Below are 20,519 nucleotides of genomic sequence, written 5' to 3'. Positions count from 1 at the left end.
AGAGACACACAGAAGCCTGCACTCACTGAGTGACACCGCGGGACCGGTGTCCCTGGTGCTTGAACAGAGGCCCCAGGCCAGGCCTTGCTGGACTCACTCTATGCTTACAGACAACCGTCAGCTGGTGAGCCTACTTCAGTCTGTACCCCCCGCCCCCCTTGCCCAGGGCAGGCCACCCAGTGTGTGCTTGTCACCACCCGGCCCCCACTGGGTTGGGTGGACTTGTGGGCGTGCCTTAGCCACTTCTCATACCCAGGACCAAGTAAAAAGCCAGCACAGAGCAGGCCATTCAGCTGCCGGAATAAATGAAGGTCACGCACTGCAAGGTCTATGAAAACACCTGCCAGTTGGCACGCTTCCTTGACCACTGCAAGGAGCTCCAGGCAGTGGATCAGAAGCGATGGCCCTCAGGTTGGGCAGGTGGCTGCGGGCTTAGGCACATTCCTGTCCTTGTCCTGTCTTCCCTCAGAGGGACTGACCCCTACAAATTCCATTTCCTGGACTTAGTCGCCAGTGGGTTCTGCCTAATCTGGTCCATGGGAAGCCCTGACAGTAGATCCAACGACGGACAGAGGAGCTGGGCTCTTCTCAGTGCCTCTGGCTTCGGATGCCAGTACCACCCATCCCCCAACAGCCCTCGAGGAGGTCCTGCCAGGCAGCCCTCCCAGCTTGCAGCTGCTCCCCAGGGGCAGGGTGGCTTCCTGCCATCACCAAGCTTGGGGTTGTCCGGGCTTCCTGTTTCCACCTTCGGCTACCCCAGCACCTCTGCTGCCACCCTCCTCCCCTCCCACCACGTCAGGTCCCCACCGCGTGGAGGTCATCTGCCCGCTCCAACCCAGATCCACCTCTTTGCCGTCACACGCCCTCCACCGTCGCCCAGCCCTGCTCTCTCCAGCCCCGGCCAGACCACGAAGAGACCACACACCATGGGCAGGTTGGAGGCTGTTTCTTTATACAAAGGTAATCAACACCACGGACCCATCAGCAGCCTGCGGTGGCTCATGCTGGTCCGTCTCACCGCCCCTGGGGCCGGGCCGCCATCGGAGAGAAATACTACACCGGCCTGGGGACTGTCCCGCACGCCGGCGGGGAGCTCCTGAAGGGCAGACACAGACACGAGGGCACTAGAACCAAGAGCACCACACACAAAGGAAGGAAACGCAGAGCCAGGACCAGCCGCTGGTGGCCACTGCCGACCCCCGTCTCCCAGGCGTTCTTCTGGGAGGCAAGGTGGCAGGTGGGAAGGGCCGCGGGCCTGGACCCCAGAAGCCCGGGTGTGCCACTACGAAGAACTAGGTGACTTTACGTGACCGCAGAGCGCCTCACCCTCCACGTCTGTAAACTGGAGATGATAAATCGCACTTCACAAAGTTGTCGTGAGGATGAACGGGGTTGAAATTGGGTATATATCAAAATAGTCGACACAGAGCCTGGCACATAGAGGTGTTTGATAAATAATTTTTCGTCAAGAAAATCTTAGCTCAGCTCGGAGAAGACCTTCTGCAGAGAGCTGACATGGGACAGAACTTCCCCAGAGATTCTCTATCAGGGGATCAGGACCCTGGAGCACTCCTTGGAGCCTGCAGCCGCTGGAACGGCCAGGGTTCCAGAATACACAGTGCCAGGGCAGTTGAGAGGGGTGGGGGGCTGGACTCCCAGGGAGGCACCCGCGGTAGCCGGGTAGACGGCCAAGGAGTTAGGGGTCGTGCCGAAATGGTTCTGCACGTAACACAGGCCGGACGCGGGCTGGTACGGGGGCAGGCTGGGCGCGTGCCCCGGGGGGCAGGCCAGCCAGGGGGCTACTTTCTGGCCGCTGGCGTGCTGCAGCTGGGCGACAAGGTGGCTCGGGGACAGGTGAGGGTGGGCGCTCTGCGTGGGGTAGGAGCCGGGCACAGGGTTCAGCCTGGAAAGGAACGAGAGAGAAAATGGTCATCCCCCACAGTGACGCCAAGGCCCCCGGCTGCCATTGTACTGGAGAAAAGCTTGGGGTCACCAGACCGCTTCATCTGGCAACACAGTTTGGCCATTTTCTGTAACTAGCTCTGAGCACCAAGTGGGAGGCAGGTTCACCTGAGCCGGTCAGATACCATGCCCCCAGAGGGAGGCGCCCATTCCCAGGCCTGCAGCCAGCCTGTAGGATGAAGGGGCCCTGAGCTCGTGACTAAGGCCACCTGAGGTGGAAGTGTTCACAGACTGTGCCACCCAGATGGAGGCGGGACCGGATCACAGCCGTCAGCGTGTCCGTGGCTGGCGCAGCAACTGCACCCAAAGAGAACGGCCCAACCTCGGGGGGAGGAAGGCAGGAGGGCTCTAATGGGTAACCCAGGGCTTGGGCCCAGCCGTGACTGCTGTGAGGTTTTCTACCTGTGGCTTCAGGAATGAAGACTCACAGTTCCAAGTCCTGGTGGCAGGAACCAATGAGCCAGATGTACGGAGCTGCCCGTGCAGAGTTCAAAGACCCCACCACAGACCATGTGGCTGGGCATGAATGGAGACACAGCCCGAGGGTTTTACCCCCTAGACTTCAGCAGAATTCCAAATATAGAGAAGGACTGTCAATACCACTGAGGTTTGTGTTAGATGATTGGACCGAATCTGTAGATATTTCAGTTAGAGCCTGATTTTACGGGGTGCCTGGGTGGCTCAGTCAGTTAAGCGTCTGACCTCAGCTCAGGTCAGGATCTCACGGTTCGTGAGTTGGAGCCTCATGTTGGGCTCTGCGCTGACAGCTGAGAGCCTGGAGCCTGCTTCGGATTCTGTGTGTCCCCCTCTCTCTGCCCCTTCCCTGCTTGCGCTTTCTCTCCCTCTTGGGAAAAAAAAAAAAGAAAAAAAAAAAGAACTCGATTTTACAAATCAGTTGCTTAAGTACAGGAACAAAGCACTTAACAGCACTTCTGGGATTCATAAAACTATAGAGGATTTGGGCCACCAGAGGCTCTCCAAGAACCTCCAAGGACGCAGAGCTGTCCAGATCACGTAACTGCCAAGACAAACACGCATGTTGTAATGCCTGTGTCCCCCGCCAGGCCGTCTTGAGACATCACGTTCTGTTCTGGGTGCCAGTACCAGGCCCTGATAACGAGGGATCGTATGCCATGCCATGTGAGGGACACAGAAGGAACTGAGGGGTCACCATCTCCCTGACCCAGATCTGTTGGCCATGATGAAACGGAATGAGACTGACACCTAAGTGTCCCAGTTACAGACAGGCGGCTGTGATTCAGCATGGGAGAACTTTCTCCAGAATGGGGCCCCAGCCGGGAGGGGGGTGTAAGTTCAGGCCGAGTGACCACCCTCAGCTATCTGAGAGGGGGGTTTCCCTCACTGGATGCAAGTTTGTACCCAAAGACCCCTTAAGTCCTCTCTCGTGTTTGTGAGAACAACAATGAAAAACCTAAAAGCCACAATACACCTAAATTTCAACAGGCTCCCCCACATTTATACCCCAGGGATCCCCTGCTGAAGCAAACGGGTGCGTGTGCCTTTCTAACTTTCCCAGCACTCCCCAGCAGTGCCCTCCCCTGCCAACGTTCCCAGCCTGTAGGAAACGGCCAGAGGGCCCTGAGCTGGTGAAGGCCAGGGGCATCCACCCCCCAAAATCAGCTACAAACAGCTTCCAATTCAACCGGAACCCTGCTTCTAGGGTGGCCTGGAGCGCACAGTCTATTCCACAGCCGGTTGAAAGTAGAAAAGGGCCAGTGGCAAAGCATCTGAACCTCACGGTGAGTTGTTTCCTTTGGGGAGACCGCTGGAGGAAGAAAACTTCCTATGTGGTGAAGCTAAGCATGGATGCAAGCAGAGGCCAGCAGTGGGGAACAGTGGAAAGGGGGTGCACTGGACCTGGAAGAAGCGACCGTAGTTCGAGACTGGGCTCTCTCACCCCCATTACCTAGAGAAACGGGGCCTCCTCTCTGGTAGGAAGGAGTGAGACTACGTGAGCATGGGTGGCTTGCCTACCACCTTCCATGGAGTGGGTAAGCCTAGACTAGAAGACTGAAACCTCACCTCTTGCTGGGTGGCTGAGAAAATGCTACCTCTCAGGTCCTGGGCTGTTTCACGTCCAAGCCACCTAGCCAGCTGTGTGGACTGCCTGCTTCTTAACCTGTGCTCCATGTCAGAGCCCAAGCGGACCTGTGCAGCGTGTGTCAGTGCCCAGGGCTGGTAATAACACTGGATGGGGCCACTCCGTCCCACAGACTGTCACAAGTCACTCAGGATGATGCATGAGCGCTTTCAAATGCCTCCCCTTTCCCGTTCCAGCCGGGCAGAGTCTAGATGTGCATGCATGTTCTGGGCCCAGACCGGCCCACACCCTGTCCCTTCCTCCCATGATCCTGAGCCAGCCACCCTCTCTGTACAGGGCCTGGAGTTACTTCAAGAATAAGCTTCAAGAATACTGTAACTTACTTCCGGCTGTGGGCGGCCCTTCTTTCGGCTGAAGAGCCTGAGATGTACTTGAACACTGAAATCTTCCTCATCAGGCTGAAGGGGAACTTCTGGTCGAGCTTCAGTGCTACCCGCTCTGAGAGGTCGATGGAATAGCAGTAGGTGAGGCCATCTAAGTTGACATATTAAGGAAAATTGGAGGCAGCTCAAGGGAGGAGGGCCGGACCCTACTCACAGAGTACAGGCTCCCACGTTTATTCTACAGCGGGATTAGCGCCCATCCTAACACAAGCTCGAGCTCAAGGAAAACCGAGAGTTGAGTTTCTAGTCCCTGCACCTCAGAGGGAACATGAGCCAGCAGTTGGGGGAGAGGGGCAGACCGGTGCTGAGCCGGCCCATCCCTCAAACCCTGTCATTCCTGCAGTCCGTCAAGCCAGCACACAGCTCTGTCCCTGCAGCGGGACGAGGCAAGAGGCTGTCCCAGTGCCCTCTGGGAGGACTGACGTCATCTTGTACTTTCATCCCCAAACAGAAGGCACCTTGCCTCAACGTGACCGAGTGAGCTTCACGTGGGACTCTTGGGCAGCTATTCCCTCACACTGTCACCACCCCCACCAAGTGGGCACTCTGGCCATCTGAGCCTTGTCAACCCACCACTGCCTAGGCAACCATGAAGATTCAGCTTTATCTGTCCGTCCGTCCATCCATCCTTTGGACAAATATTTACTGGACAGCTGTCATACAGCAGGAACTAAGGAATGAGTAGTGCCAGACAAGGAGTAAGTCACTGGGGAAGAGTAAGTGGTGATCAGCAACAGCTTATCTGGAAGACCAGGCTGGGGACCCTGACCTAGTCGAGGGAGATCAAGGCAGCTTTCTCTAGGAAGGGATGAGCATGCTGAACCTAAATCGTGAGCAGCGGCAACTGGAAGACGGTGGCGATGGAGACAAGCCTGTACGGAAGCACCCAGAGCGTTCCTGAAGGCAGTGCCCTTCACTGGAATGCCACTGGCAGAGTGAGCAAGACAGTTCTTTGTGGGGCTAGACTGTTTCACTCAGCATCTCCGACCATCAGCCACTAAGTGGCAGTAGCACCTAGTCATTGTGACAACCAAAAATGGCCCTGCGTGTCACTAAATTCTTTCCGGGAGCAGTACATCTCTGAATGCTGATTTCCGATGATAACCGATGCTGTGAGGGAGTCCAAAGGCATCGCAGCTGATGACTTCAGAATGATCTCAAGAATCTCTCTGCCTCTGCCTCTGAAGTCCTAATACCAGACTAATCCCCCCACCGCAGATAACTGTGAGCTGGGGTACACCCTCTCACATGCTTGCCTTCAGGCTCTGAACAGCAGACACTGCCAGGCTGTGATACCTACAAAAAGGGAAACAGATGCAGTGAGCCTCAAGATGGAGCTGGCTTTCAGCCTGGAGGCACTTTCCGAACTACAGCATCCAAAGGGGAGTCCAAGCAGAGTCTAGCTTTTTTTTTTTTTTTTTTTTGCTGAATTGGAGAGAGAGATAAAGAGTTCAGGGAGGAAAGAGGGCCTGGGATTCCCAGATCAGAGTAATGGAGAGAAGGGAGGTGCTCAGGGAAGGAGCTCCAGAAACACGCACGGGGTTCCCTGAGTCTTTAGCTGAAGGCCAATGTCCACACCGACAGGCCAGGACTCCCCAAGCAGGTGAAGAACAGCTGCTGAGCTACTGAGGGAACAACCATCAGGGAGCTGTTCGCTTAACAACTCCTGGAGCTCACACAGGGCATGGTAACGCTTGAGTTCTAACCACACGGGCAAAGAGACCTCCCTGGCACCCAGGGCATTCCGAGGAGCCTTCCAAAAGCTAATGCTTTGACAAGTAAATTAACTGCCTATGAGGGAAAAAAGAATCAACACTTGTTAAAGAAAACAAAAAAAAAAACCACAACTCGGCCCTGGATACCACAACATTCACAGTGTCTAGTGTAAACTAAAAAATTACGAGACATGTGAAGAGGCAAGAAAATGGGTCCATGATCTGCAGGAATCTCTCTGTCAAAAAGAGATCCCGAAATGATAGACATGACAGTGTTAACAGACCAAGGCTTTAAAATAGCAACGGTGAGGGGCGCCTGGGTGGCTCAGTCGGTTAAGCGTCTGACTTCGGCTCAGGGCATAATCTCACAGTCCGTGGGTTCGAGCCCCGCGTCGGGCTCTGTGCTAGCAGCTCAGAGCCTGGAGCCTGCTTCGGATTCTGTGTCTCCCTCTTTCTCTGCCCCTCCCCTGCTCGCTCTCTGTCTCTGTCTCTCAAAATAAAATAAAGACATAAAAAAAAATTGTTTTTTAAACTGTGATGGTGAACAGCTATTTTATAAATAGCTACTATACGTAAGTATATGAAGAGTTTAAAGGAAAACACAAACACAATGAAGGAACAGATAAAAGATCTCAATATGGAAATGAAAACTATAAAAAGAAAAAAATAGAACCTCTCGAGTTCTTGCGCTGAAATACAACATGAGAAATAAAAAACCAAGCAGACGGCTTTAACAGCTGAGCACACACTGAAGAAAAAAACATCACTCAACAGGAAAGCAACGCAACAGAAAGTATCCAAACTGAAATGGAGAGGGGGAAGAAAGCTAAAAATATACAAAATAAACAGAGCCCCAGGGACCCACTGAACATATAAGTAGTCAAACATATGTGCAATTGGCACCCTGAAAGGAGATGGGCAAGTAGAAGAGAAAAAAAAATACTCGGAGGATAAAAAAATACATAATGAGGATTTTTTTTTTAGACTTGTATGAAAACTGTAAACTCACAGAGCCAAGATCCAATGACTGACTACAAGCAAGGTCGACACAAAGAAAATCACTCCAAAGGCACCACGTGATAATTAAATAGTGAAAACCAATGGTAAAAAAACTGTGAAAGAAGCAGAGAAAAGAATGAATTATGTAGGGAAAACACTAAAAATATTTACTGATTCTTCACAAAAAAAGAATACAAACCGAAAGTAATGCAATGACATCTTTAAAAGTGAAAGAATATCAGAGAAGGCCAGAATTCTGTATTTGGTGAAATAAAGGCATTTTCAGAGAACCGAAAGCGGAGTCAATTTGTCACCAGCATACCTTACTGGAGGGTATGGGTGTGAAGGGAGGTTCTTCGGGCAGAAGAAAAATGATACCAGATGGAAACTTGAATCCACACAAAAGAATGAAGAGGATTATAAATGGTAAGTATGTGAGTTAATGCTGGTTTTTTTTTAAATTAAAAAATATATAATTGACTGTTTAAAACAAAAGTAATAGCAATGTAGGGGTGCCTGGGTGGTTCAGGTGGTTAAGTGTCTGACTATGGCTCAGAGTCTGTTAGCACAGAGTTCAGGTTCATGGTTCATGGGTTTGAGCCACGTGCTGGGCTCTGTGGTACTAATAGCTCAAAGCTGGAGCCTGCTTCAGATTCTGTGTCCCCCTCTGTCTCTGCCCGTCCCCTGCTTGCGCTTTCTCTCTCTCAAAAATAAACATTTAAAAATGCGCATCTTAAAAAACTTTTTAAAAAGTAATAGCAATGTATTGTGAAGTTTATAACACGACAACAGTAGAAATAAAATGTAGGACAACGATAACATGAAGAATGAAGGGAGGGAAAACAGAAATATAATCTGTAAGATTCTTCAGTTATATATAAAGTGTTATATTACCCGTAAGTAGTCTGTGATAAATTAAAAATGTGTATTGTAAACCCTACAGCATCCACTAAAAACTAAGACATAAGACAGCAAACCCATAAAAGCCTATCTTTAAAAATGAAATAGCAGAACAATATTCAGTTGAAGCTAGGAAAAGAGGAAAAAAGGCACAAAAGAACATTTAGGACAAAGAGAAAACAAAAAGCAAGCAGGTAGACTTAACCCCGACCATATCAATAATTATACTAAATGTACATGAGCTAAATGTGCCATTTAAAAGGCAGAGATAGTCAGATTGGAGAACCAACTATATACTATCTACAAGAAACATGTTTTATTTTTATTTTTTTAAATATTTACTTATTTTGAAAGAGAGCATGAGCAGGGGAGAGGCAGAGGGCGTTAGAGAGAGAAGGGGGAGGGAGGGAGGGAGAGGGAGAGAGAGGGAGAGGGGGGGGAGGGAGAGAGAGAGAGAGAGAGAGAGAGAGAGAGAGAGAGAGAGAGAATCTCAAGCAGGCTCCGAGCTAACAGCACAGAGCCTAACACAGGGCTGGATGCCACGAACCATGAGCAACATGAGATCATGACCTGAACTGAAATCAAGAGTTGGGTATGTGGGGTGTCCAGGTGGCTCAGTCAGTTAAGTGCCCAACTCTTGATTTCAGCTCAGGTCATGATCGCACAGTTTGTTGTGTTTAAGAACCGCACGGGCTCTGTGCTGATAATACAGAGCCTGCTTGGGATTCTCTGTCTTCTTTTCTCTCTGCTCCTCCCTCACTCATGCTGTCTCTCTCTCAAAATAAATAAATAAACTTAAAAATAAAAGGTTTTTGTAAGAGTTGGGCGCTTAACCAACGGAGCCACCCAGGTGCCCCAAGAAATAGGTTTTAAATTTACAGACACAGGGGCACCTGGGTGGCTCCATTGGGTAAGCACTCAGCTCTTGGTTTTGGCTCAGGTCATGATCTCACGGTTTGTGGGTTTGAGCCCCACATTGAGCTATGTGCTGACAGTGTGGAGCCTGCTTGGGATTCTGTCTCCCTCTTTCTCTACCACCCGCCCCCCCGCCCCACTCACTATCTTTATCTCCTAAAATAGATAAATAAACATTAAAAAAATTTTTGAAGACACAAACACATTAAAATTATAAAGATGGAGGAGTACCTGGGTGTCAGTTAAGGTTCCAACTTTTGGTTTCAGTTCGGTTCGGTTTCGGTCATGATCTCACAGTTCATGAGTTCGAGCCCCACGTTGGGTTCTGCACTGACAGTGTGGAGTTTGCTTTGGATCCTGTCTCCCTCTCTCTTTGCCCTTCCCCCATTCGTGCTCTTGCTCTCTCTCTCTTGAAAATACATAAACATTAAAAAATACCTATAAAGATGGAAATATATATACCCTGTAAATCCTAATTTTAAGAAAGAGAGGTGGAACTGCATAATAATACCAGCTAAGAAAGACTTTAGAACAAAGAATATTATCAGAGACTAAAATCGTCCATTTCACAATGATAAAAGGTGAATTCATCAAGATGACATAACAATCCTAGATACATATGCATCCAATGAGACCTTCAATATACTTGAAACAAAAACTGACAAGAATTGAAAGGAAAAAATAGAAAAATCTACAACTTTAGTTGGAGATTTCAACAGTCCCCTTTCAGTAACGGATAGAAGAAAAATAACTGCATAGAAGGTTAGAATAAGATCAACACCTTGACCTAACTGCCATACACTGAACACTACACCCACCAACTGCAGAGTGCACGTTCTGTTTAAGTACACATAGAACATTCACCAAGATCTATCAAATGTTGAGCCAGAAAATAATGTAAAAAGACTACAATCTTCACAAGAATGTTCTCTGACCTTATGAGAGGAAATTAGAAATCATCAATAAAAAGAAGTCTGGTATCACCAAAAATTTAGAAATTAAGCAACTCACTTGTAAATAACCCTTCGATCTAAGAAAATATCCCAGGGAAAATTAGAAAATACTTTTAACTCAGCGAAAATGAAAATATAACATCAAAATTTGTGGGATGCAGCTAAAATAGTGCTTACAGGAGAGTGAAAAAAATTTTTTTTAATTTTATTTTTGAGAGAGACAGAGTGTGAACGGGTGAGGGGCAGAGAGAGAGGGAGACAGAATCTGAAGCAGGCTCCCGGCTCTGAGCTATCAGTGCAGAGCTCAGCACGGGGCCTGAACTCATGGACTGAGATCATGACCTGAGCAGAAGTCAGATGACCAACTGACTAAGCCACCCAGGCGCTCCTTACAGGAGAGTTTATAGCTTTAAATTTTCATATTAGAAAAAAAGGTTTGGGGCCCCTGGGTGGCTCAGTCATTCAGCTCAGGTCATGATCAGTTTGTGGGTTCCAGCCCCTCGTCGGGCTCTGTGCTGACAGCTCGGAGCCTGGAGCCTGTTTCAGATCCTGTGCCTCTGTCCTTTTCTGCCCCTCCCCTGCTTGCTCTCTCTCTCTCTCTCTCTCTCTCAAATCAATAAACATTAAAAAAAAATTTTTTTTAATTAAAAGAAAGGTTCAAAATAAATGCATTAAATTTTTAAAATAAGATAAATAAGAACTATGTGATCAATGTGTAATTACCTACCCTAATAGCTTATAGAATCACAGACTGAAAGAGATTTTAGAGGGTGCCTGGGTGGCTTAGGGGGTTAAATAAACCATCCTTGATTTTGGCTCAGGTCACATGATCTCATAGTACAGGAGATCGAGCCCCATGTCGGGTTCTGCTCTGACAGTGTGGAGCCTGCTTGGGATTCTCTCCCCCTCTCTCCCTAACCCTCCCCTGCTCAAGCACTCTCTTGCTCTCAAAATTAGTAAACTGAAAAAAAAGGACATTTTAAGAATGTACCTTATCCTTCCTCCAACACTAACCGTTGAAGAAAGTAAGCCACGTTGAGGTACCTGGCGGATTCAGTTGGTAGAGCACAAGGCTCTTGATCTCAGGACTATGAGTTCAAGCCTCATGTTGGGCGTAGAGATCACTTAAAAAAATTTTTTTTAATAATAAAAAAAGGTAACCCACATTGTATTATAAAATGCCCCCCTTACCCCCTCAACTGCCAGAATATTTATACAAGAGATGTAAGGCTTATCCTAAGTTTTTAACCATCCACTGGATCCTGTCTTTAAAAAAATTTTTTTGGGGGGCACCTGGGTGGCTCAGTCAGTTAAGCATCTGACTTCGGCTCAGGTCATGATCTTGTGGTTTGCGAGTTTAAGGCCCATGTTGGGCTCTGTGCTGACAGCTTGGAGCTTGGAGCCTGCTTTGGATTCTGTGTGTGTGTGTGTCTTTCTCTCTGCCCCTCCCTCGTTCTCTCAAAAATAAATATTATAAAATTCTTTTGTTTTTTTTCTGACAAAAAGACTAAACCAAAGCAAAGCCAAACCAAACAAACCTACTTCCTATTCCTTTCATGGACCATCTCCAGCTCATGGGTATTTCAGATTCTTCCAATAAAAACTCGTGTCCTAAGTAGCCAAATGTAGGGCTTATGCCTCTGTTTACGAGGGAAAAAAACCTCAAGTCAGAATATTTCACTAACTGGCGGTGCTACGCTGGCGTGAAAAGAAAGCTAGCTATGTCAACACTTTGAGATGGGCAAACTCTGGCCTAGAGAAGGGAAGTGACCCACCCAAGTCCACATGATTTCAAAGCTGAAGTTCAAATGTAGATTACCTATGTCTGAGCCCACAGCTCTACCTACCTATGACCACCTCTGACCCCCATCCCCCACTGTGGCTTACTATTCACAATGTCACCTCCCTACATCCCTTCCACGAAGGATACATGTGAGCCCAATCCCAAGTCCACAGACATTACTGAGAAAGGAGGTCTGGGGGATGAGCCACGAGGCACACAGCAGGAGCCACGGCACCAGCATCGAGGGCACAACCATGCCGAAGACCAGGGCCCTCCTCATCCGAGAGCGGACAGAGTTGACCCCCAGCATGGCGAAAGCCACTGGGGTGAAGCCTCTGGCATCCTCCACCTCCCCCAGCTTCGAGAGCGAGGACACAGCTTCAAACGACAGGAAGATGATAGCGGAGAAGATGGCGAAGATCACGGTGAAAAAGCAGTGGCGGACGGTGCCCACGGTTCTCTCTAAACTGCCGGCAAAGCGCCAGATGATGATGGCACCACACAGCAGAGAGACTGGATTCTCATAGACAAAGATGTACGTGACCAGCCTGTAAACTGCAGAGGGGACAGGGTTAGCGGCTGGACCTCGAGTGGCTCTAAAGGAGGGAAAGCCCAGTTATAACCCACCTCGGGAAGGGGGAGTGGCTGGCTGTCAGCGCCAGTGCAAATCAGCCAGGAGCCACGAAAGGCAGTGGGAGACAACACTGAAGGACCCAAGACTCAAAGCAGAAGTGTGACATCCAGTCCTTGTTCTCTTTCCCGGACCTGGAGCAAGTCCGTGACTAGCTTCCACGTGGGGAAAAAAAATAATACTTTTTAGCATGGGACAGTCTTGGAATTTGTAACGTGCTTCATAATCCTTTTTAATTCATTTATTTTTTTGAGGTTTTTAATACTGACCTATCTCACCGGGCAGTTTGAGGGTTAATTAATTGTAACAGCTTCAGGGTGGATTGAGTGGGTATCACTTAACACTCTGTGCCAGTCTCCTCGCTGTAATCCTGACCTCTCCTTCCATAGTGGCTGTTCAGAGGAAGAAAAAAGGGACCGTGAATTATTTTGCACCTGGAACGATGATAAAACTATCACTAATAAAATATAGAACTCAGACATCTCTCTGGAAAGTGCGTATCCAACCTTAGAGGTAGAGCAATGCTTTATGGCGATAAGACAGCAAAGAATCTTACTCCTATTTTTTTTCTAAAAGCAGTCACTTCTCATGTATTTTTATGTCCCCACAGGCCAAAGCACTAAAGTGAAGGAGGGGATTGGCGAGGTAGCAATAATATTGAACCTTGGAGGCCTAAAGGCTTGTAGTGGAATCTTGGCTCGGTCACGTCCAGGCTGGCTGAGCTCAGTCAAGTCATGGGTCCTGCAAGCTTCAGTTTCTTCGTCGTAAAGTAACAGGATTACAGGATTGCATCCGAGGGCTTCAAAGATCTCTTATCTGTCAAATACTCACATGCCCGTGATCCCCACACTCTGAGAAGCTGTGAGCTAAAGGGACAAAAGGGGAGCTCGGTTTACACTGGCACCCTAAATATCCCTGAAGACGCGCTCTCTGTAGCTAGGGTGCTGGTGGCGAATAGTTTTTGATTTGAACAGGGAAGCAACCATATACTTCAGGCCATCTCTGTAAGGTTTCGTGATCTGATGAGTACTTTATTTTGTCGAATCATTCCAAGCACAAACGTGAAGATTCTAGAAGTAACTCTGTATGAGCTGGGTATTATAATACACCACCAAGGCTCCAGTTCCCAAACATCACACACTAAAAAAAAACCAACCCGTGTTTCTGTCTCTATTGCATGACTTAATAGCTCTTCGATTCCCCATTAACGCCTGTTTCACCTAAATAATGGGGAATAATAAAGCCCACGTCACAGGACGGAGATTAAAGCTCATGAGTGTGTTCTTTGCAAAACAACAAAAGCTATACAAATTTCCCATTTTCCTCCCCAGAAAAGAATGGGGAAGACACAGAGACTACAAAAGTCTCTCATGAGCCGATGTTATATTCAATTCTCTAGAGAAAACAAACACCTTTCCCAAGGCACACGATGCCTCCTCCCTCCCATGAGCTGGGAATAGGGTGTCTGGATTAAGATACACACAAGTCAACAGAAGAAATTCTAAACCCCAAAGAGGCCGGGACGCTTATCGGGAGGGGGTGGCCACAGTGGATGCTTAAGTGTCCTTAGAAGGCGAGAAAGACATTTTTTTTGTCAGTGTGGAGGTGAGGAAGTGTGTGTGCGACGGGAGAGGAAAAAATCCTCCGCGGAGAGAGAGCCTGAGTGAACGAAGCCGGTTTGCTGGCGCAGGAGTGTGGGGCATTAACCAGGCCGGTGGCGCCAGGGGAGGGAACAAATTCGGGTACTTTAGATGGAGTAATAGGAAGATGGGACTCTAGAGGGACAACGACGCGGGATATGGGACTGGTCCTCCGGGCGGGGAGAAGGATGGTGCGGATGGAGTGGCTGGAGGTGCTGCCTGCGGCTCGGACGCAGGGATGGCCTGGCGAGGTGGTGGGAAGAGGGCTGGCCCCCGCGGCCCGGCACCGCCTCTGCTCACCTTGCCAGTTGCGCAGGGCCTCGGACCGCAGCGAGAGGCCCGAGGGCGCCAGGGGCGGCTGCAGCAGGAACAGGCGGGGCCCGGAAACCAGCAGCGAGAGCAGCGCGGTGAAGAAGGTGGCGGATGGCACCTCGGGACACAAGGACCAGCTCCGAGACCCGGGCTCCGAGACCGCCATGGCCGCCATCGTTCCGCGCCCAGCCTCGTCGCGGGCTCCTTCCGCCTCCCTGCGGCTGTCTCCCCTGGCAACAGCGGCGGAGGGAGCCGGAAGCCCCGCCTCCTCAAGGCCCCGCCCCATGCCGAGCTGTCCAATCCGCTTGTGCCGCCAGCCTCCCGCGCGAGCTGGCCGCAGGTAGTCGGATCAGCGCCCTCTGGCGTGCAATCCTGGGGCCCCGCGCAGGTGCGCTGCCGGGACAGCTTTGGGGACGCCGGTTTGAATTCCATATCCTCGGCTCCAGATACCTAATGATTACTGTGTCTTGCCGTTTACAGAGCTCTTTCACTCACATACACACACGCACGCACACGCACTGACTTATCTGTGCTTATCCGCATTATACCGATGAGGAAACTGAGGTCTGAGGAGGGCCCTGAGTAATTCGTTTGAATGGCAAAGACAATTCGTTAGGCCTGGCATTGGCTGGGAGTACAGCCGGCGCAGCTTTCCGTGGCTGGAGTGGAGAGGAAGGGGCAGGAGATGAAGTCTGAAGCGTTAGAATGTAACATAAGCACCTTAACCTTCAGGTCTATTTCAACACTTCAAATCGGACAGAGTACAGCTATTTTAGGTAGACAACTGGAATGTTGTTTTCCTGGTTCCAGATGCGCAGGAAGGCGAGGCAATCTGCCCAAGGTCACAAGCACAAAGTGGTAGGATTAGGATTTGAATCCCGTTTGGGACGCTCCAATTTTCTGCCCTTTTCGCTATTCCCCCTCCTATCCCACCTACTGCTACCTGGATGTAAATTTGACTCGAAGCCGCACGACTACTGAAAAAGATACCATGCTTCGCTCTTTGCACTGGACATTCGTGTCCATTCTCTGGCCCTACTCTGCACACTCTGCAATTCTGACAGTGTCCGTGTTCCCATGGGCCTCAGGACGGAGATTCTTTGTGTCCTTTGTGGTCAGTGCTAAAAAATAACCTTATAATTTTCCGGGGATTTAATATACATATAAAATCCCCAGAAAAGTATACATATACACATGTATACACACACACACATACATACATAAACACACATAGTAATGAGACAAATTTAAGGTTTTTAAACTATTTTTGAAAGAGAGTGAGAGCTAGAGCATGAACTGGGGAGAAGCAGAGAGAGAGAGAGAGAGAGGGAAGGAGACTCAGAATCCCAAGCAGGTTCCAGTCTCTGAGCTGTCAGCACAGAGCCCAACGCGGGGCTCGAACTTACAAACTGCGGGATCATGACCTGAGCTGAAGTCAGATGCTTAACCGACTGACCACCCAGGCGCCCCATCAATGGGACACATTTCAATGAACACTGGGTATAGTTAACTCACGCTTCTCATGGTGCAGCAGTGGGCATACAAATTAATTAAGGTTTATTCCACAGGAAGCAAAATATGAATCAGGAGTGCGGGAACTTGGGCTGCTGGAACCGTGGGAAGAGGAAGCGGGGGTGGTCCCAGCTCCTCTGTGCCAGTCAGGCAGCCCCAAGAATTCTGGGTCTACTTCTAGACACCCATCCTGAAAGAGAATGTAGGAAATTAGAGCTCGTCTAACAAAAAAGACCAGGACTAGGAAGGAAGCAGGAGGGGTGGGGGAACTTCAAGTCATAACTCACAAGAACAATTAAAGGAACCAGAGAGAGATTTCTCGAAAAGCTTCAGGGGTCCTGCCCACTGGCTGTAACTATCTGGAGGCTTTCCCTGAAGGTGCGGGGGTAGGTTTATTCTGTGTCACTCCAGAGGGAAGGATTGAGACCGAAAGGTGGCAATGACAACGAGACCACATGACATAAGGAAGCCCTTTCTGACAGTTTGGGTTGTCCATCCTTGGAATGAGCTGCCTTATCAGTAGTGAGCTCCCCGTCTCTAGTAGTGTACAAGCAGAAGCCATGTGGTGACTTGAGAATATCGAAGATATTCAAGCATCCATTTGAGGTGGAAGTAGATGGCTTTTAAAGTCCCTTTGGATACTTTATTTCTAAGTCTCCACAAACAAAGCCGGACACATGTGCAGGGATGATACATTTACTACTTGCCAGGGGGTCCAGGAAAAGTGCATTTGATCTCCTGGCAGAACAAGAGTTGTAGTGATTTCACATATCCTGCAGTCCAGGGAGCCTCCGACAGTCTCCTGCTCTCTGTCTCTGCCTCTTCCTCATTTTCTCCCCATTATGCCTCCAGAAATCCCCAAGACCTTCTCTTCAGTCAGGGGACAGAGAACTAGCATGAGCAAAGCGGAGCCTTCTTCAGCTCGAGGATGGGGCCCTGCGGGGCTACGAATCATTTTTGTTCTACCTGCTTTGCCCTTGGTCTGCAGAGAGACTTCGGGTCTCAAATGTGCTACCCAGGGACACCTCTGTTTATGGTTCTACCAGACACCCTCTTCCGGCTTGGAGAGGGTCTGGTTCTCCAGGGACCAGGCTTTGAGGCTGAGAGACAGAAAACAGACACACACACACACACACACACACACACACACACACCCCACTGTGGAGTCTCTAGATCAAATCCATGAGCAAGTGCTATTGGCTGCACCTCTAACACATTCTTTACCCAGCAGCAAGGGTGAGTTTGTGTGCGTGTGCATGTGCGTGTGTCTGTGTGTGTGTGTGTGTGTTAAGTCAATCATAAGAGCCCGGGTGCGTCTGTGTCCTATTCCCTGTGAATCTTCCTCAGCTTATCTTTCCACCAGTTCATATACCTTGGGGGAGACAGAATAATGGCTCCCAAAGTGTCCACGTCCCAATCCCTGGAACGTACGGATGTGTTATCTCATGTAGCAAAAGCGACTTTGCAGATGTGATGAAATTAAGAGTTAAGGTTATCCTGACCAACGGAATCAGGGGGGTCCTTTTAAGGAAGTAGGAGGGCAAGAGGAAGAGAGGGTAAGGAGACCAAGGCAGAGGTCGAAGCTATGTGCTTTGAAGATCGAGGCAGGGGGCACCGGCCAAGGAATGAGGTCATGGCTAGAAGCTGGAAAAAGAAAGGACACCGAGGCTCCAGAAGGAACACAGGTCCGCCATCACCCTGCTTTTAGTTCTGTGAAGACCATTTCAAACTCTGAACCCCAGAGCTGTCAAGACTATAAATCTGTGGGGTTTCGCACCAATACTAAAATTGTGGCAAGATACACTTAACACTTACCATCTCAGCCATTTTTAAGTGTACAGTTCGGGGAGGGGGTGTCAAATATATTCACACTGTCATGCAGCCCTCACCACCGTCCGTCTCTCTCCAGAGCTGAAACTCTGTATTCATGGAGCGCTAAGTCCCCGTTCCCTCGCTCTGTGCAGCTCGTGGTAACCGTTGTTTGCTGTCTCCATTATTTTGACTACGCTAGGGACCTCATATAAGTGGAATCATACAGTATGTGTGTTTCGTGATTTGCTTATTGCACTGAGCTCAAGGCTCATCTGTGTTGTAGCAGGTATCAGAATGGCCTTCCTTTTTTAAGGGTCCATAATATTCCATTATCTGTATATACTACCTTTCCTCCATTCATCTGTGGGTGGACACTTTGGTTTGCTTCCACCTTGTGGCTCTTGTGAGTAATGCTGCTAAGAACAGGGGTGTACACATCTCCCTGAGACTTAGCTTTTAATTCTTTCGCATAGCTACCCGGAAGCAAAATTGCTGGATCACATAGTAGGTCTCTTCTTAATTTTTCGAGGAACCGCCAGATTGCTTTCCGCAGCGAAAGCGCTATTTTACATGCCTACTAACGAAGGGCAAGATTCCACTTTCTCTGCATCCTCATCAACGCTGGCTATCTTCTGGTTTTTGGGGGTTTTGTTTTGTTTTGATAGTAGCCATTCTAATGGGTGTGATGTGGTAATTTGTGCTGTTTGAAGACCCCGAGCTGGTAGTAATTTAGTAATGCAGTAATCTCCTGTTAAGCAGCAACAAGAAATGAATGCATTCCCTCCCTCACTACACTGGTTTCCCTTCTGGTTTTCAAAGAGGACAAGATCTTTCTCACCTCAGGGCCTTTGCACCTGCTCTTTCCACTGCTGAAATGTTCTTCTCCCGGCTCCTAGTATGGCGGTTTCCTTGCGGGCCGTCAGGTCTCCAGCTCAGATGCTCCTTCGGAAGGGCCTTCCCTGATTCTCCCGGGAACGTCTCTGTTTGGTGCGCTTGCTGCTGTCCCAAACTGTCTTGCCTATTCTCATCTTTCCTCCTCTGATGGTCACTGTTACTAGACTGTGAGCTCCCTGAAGACAGAGACCTGCTCTGCGGTTGGCATCTGGAGTAGATCCTGGGACATAGTGGGTGCTCATACACACTTGCTGGCCCGTCCTCTGCACAGCTGGTGTCTGGTGCCGGGAAGAGGTTTCTATGAGGACCTGAGAAACGAGCACCGGTTGCCTCACTCTGCACAACTGAGACAGCTCTGGGACCAGTGCTTAACCACCCATCTTGGCGGGTTGAGGTGTCCTGGATTTGCCGCCCGTATCCCAGGGCACGTCTGCAGGAGGCACAGAATGACTTGCAGGGCTCCCTAGGGCAGGGGGCAGGGGGCAGGGGGGCGGAGCTGCACCAAGGGCGCGGGACTTCGGGGCCCAGCCTCTCAGCCCGAGCGCGCTGAGTAGCGCAGCCCCTTGCTGGCCCGCACTTGCCTCTCTTGCCTCATCGGTTGCTGGAGGATGGCCCAAGAGCAGAGCCACGTGGGCGGCCACTTCCCATCTTGAGCTTCGTTTAGCCGCCCTGGGGCCTCCAAGCCACGTCCTTACTGCCCCCTGGTGGACAGCTCCGTGCAGGGTTCTTCTCTGATGGAGAAAAGGCCCGGTCCCACAGCAGAATGCTGCCCCCTGCTGGCTGTCTCGGGAAGCGGCTCTCATCCAGACGGATAGTTTAATGGGGTGACAGTGTAGTCCTGCTTAGGTCCCAAATCCTGTATGGCAACATCCCAAGGTAGAGAAACTGCAGCCTTCCGTGCCACTCATCTGCCGCACCATGTCTACCCAGTTCTGTTGTTCAACGTGCACAAGATGGGGGAGCCCAGCAGGAAGCCCAGTGCCTGAACACGCATTCCCCAACCCCCCCACCCCCCAGGACAGAAAGCCAGTTCCCTCCCACCTCCTTCTGGGTGGCGTCTGGGTTTCTACAGTGATTCTCAGGATCTCCCCCAGCGCTTAGCTTCAGTGCATCATGGAAAATGAGGTGTGCAGGAACCAAATTGTGGAAGCCCTTTCAGGCTGTGACGAGGAGTGAGATATTTTCTCTTGACTGCTGTAAGTTTAGAGGGGCTAAGCTGGGGTTAGAGTCATGACCCATTCATACTTTAGCCTTTAGAAAGGCTGGGGAAATGAGCATTGTTAGCATGGCTGAGAGGATTGAAAATTGGTACAATTTCTGTGGAAGGAAATTTCACAATATTTTCCAAAATGACTAACAGGCGTATCTTTTTTTGTTTTTTTTAACAGGCGTATCTTTGAACCAGCAATTCCACCTCTAGTATTTTAAGCTGCAGATGTACTTGCAGAAGTGGAAAATGTCTTATGTAAACAGCTATTCGTTGTAGCGTTGGCTGCAATGACAAAAAGCCTGGAGATGTCCTAACGTACGCTGCCGCAGGAATGATTAATAAATTACGGTCTGTTCCTTTGAAGGAAGACTCTATACAGTCCTAAAAATAAAATACAACAACAACAACAAAAAATGAGGAAGCTATGTATCAATACGGAATGATATCTAAAATATTTTGCAGTGTGGGAAAAGCAAGGTTAATAACTGGAGATAGTGTGCTACCATAAAGATGGCGGGAGATAAAAATTCATTTTTTCAATGCTAAATGATCATGGTGGTTTCGAACTCCCCAGGGTTGGCTGAGGCCCCTTCTGAGACAGCATGACACCCTAGTTTCCTCTACAATGATGCTTCCTTCCTTTCCCTGGGTGCTCATCCTAAGAGCGCTTCGCTGATGAATATTAACCTCTGTCTCAGAATGTGCTTCCTGGAGAGCCCAACCTGTAACAGCACAAATTGAATTTTACTGGAAGTCACCAGTTTTCCAGCATGGGT

At 49.4% G+C, this 20,519-nt stretch overlaps 1 protein-coding gene across 2 annotated transcripts; it reads right to left on the bottom strand.

Moving 5' to 3' along the window:
• Positions 1 to 930: 930 nt before the first annotated feature.
• RHBDD2 (rhomboid domain containing 2) lies at positions 931 to 14,978 on the bottom strand. Of its 2 annotated transcripts, none has more exons than XM_039243517.1 (4): positions 14,843 to 14,978; positions 11,880 to 12,287; positions 4,408 to 4,558; positions 931 to 1,903 (listed from the first exon to the last, which is right to left on the bottom strand). In XM_039243517.1, exons 1-4 carry the CDS (start codon positions 14,856 to 14,858, stop codon positions 1,546 to 1,548), a joined length of 933 nt encoding a protein of 310 aa, XP_039099448.1. In that variant the 5' UTR covers positions 14,859 to 14,978; the 3' UTR covers positions 931 to 1,545. The 2 variants fall into 2 exon arrangements, with proteins under 2 accessions (XP_039099448.1, XP_039099447.1); XM_039243516.1 differs by lacking the exon at positions 14,843 to 14,978 and adding an exon at positions 14,304 to 14,549.
• Positions 14,979 to 20,519: the final 5,541 nt, after the last annotated feature.

This window comes from Hyaena hyaena, unplaced genomic scaffold (genome assembly GCF_003009895.1).
Source record: "Hyaena hyaena isolate Hyena2069 unplaced genomic scaffold, ASM300989v1 scaffold_228, whole genome shotgun sequence".
In the NCBI taxonomy this organism is placed as follows: Eukaryota; Metazoa; Chordata; class Mammalia; order Carnivora; family Hyaenidae; genus Hyaena; species Hyaena hyaena.
Note: the sequence above shows the minus strand (reverse complement) of the source record. Positions and strands in the feature narration are given on the sequence as shown.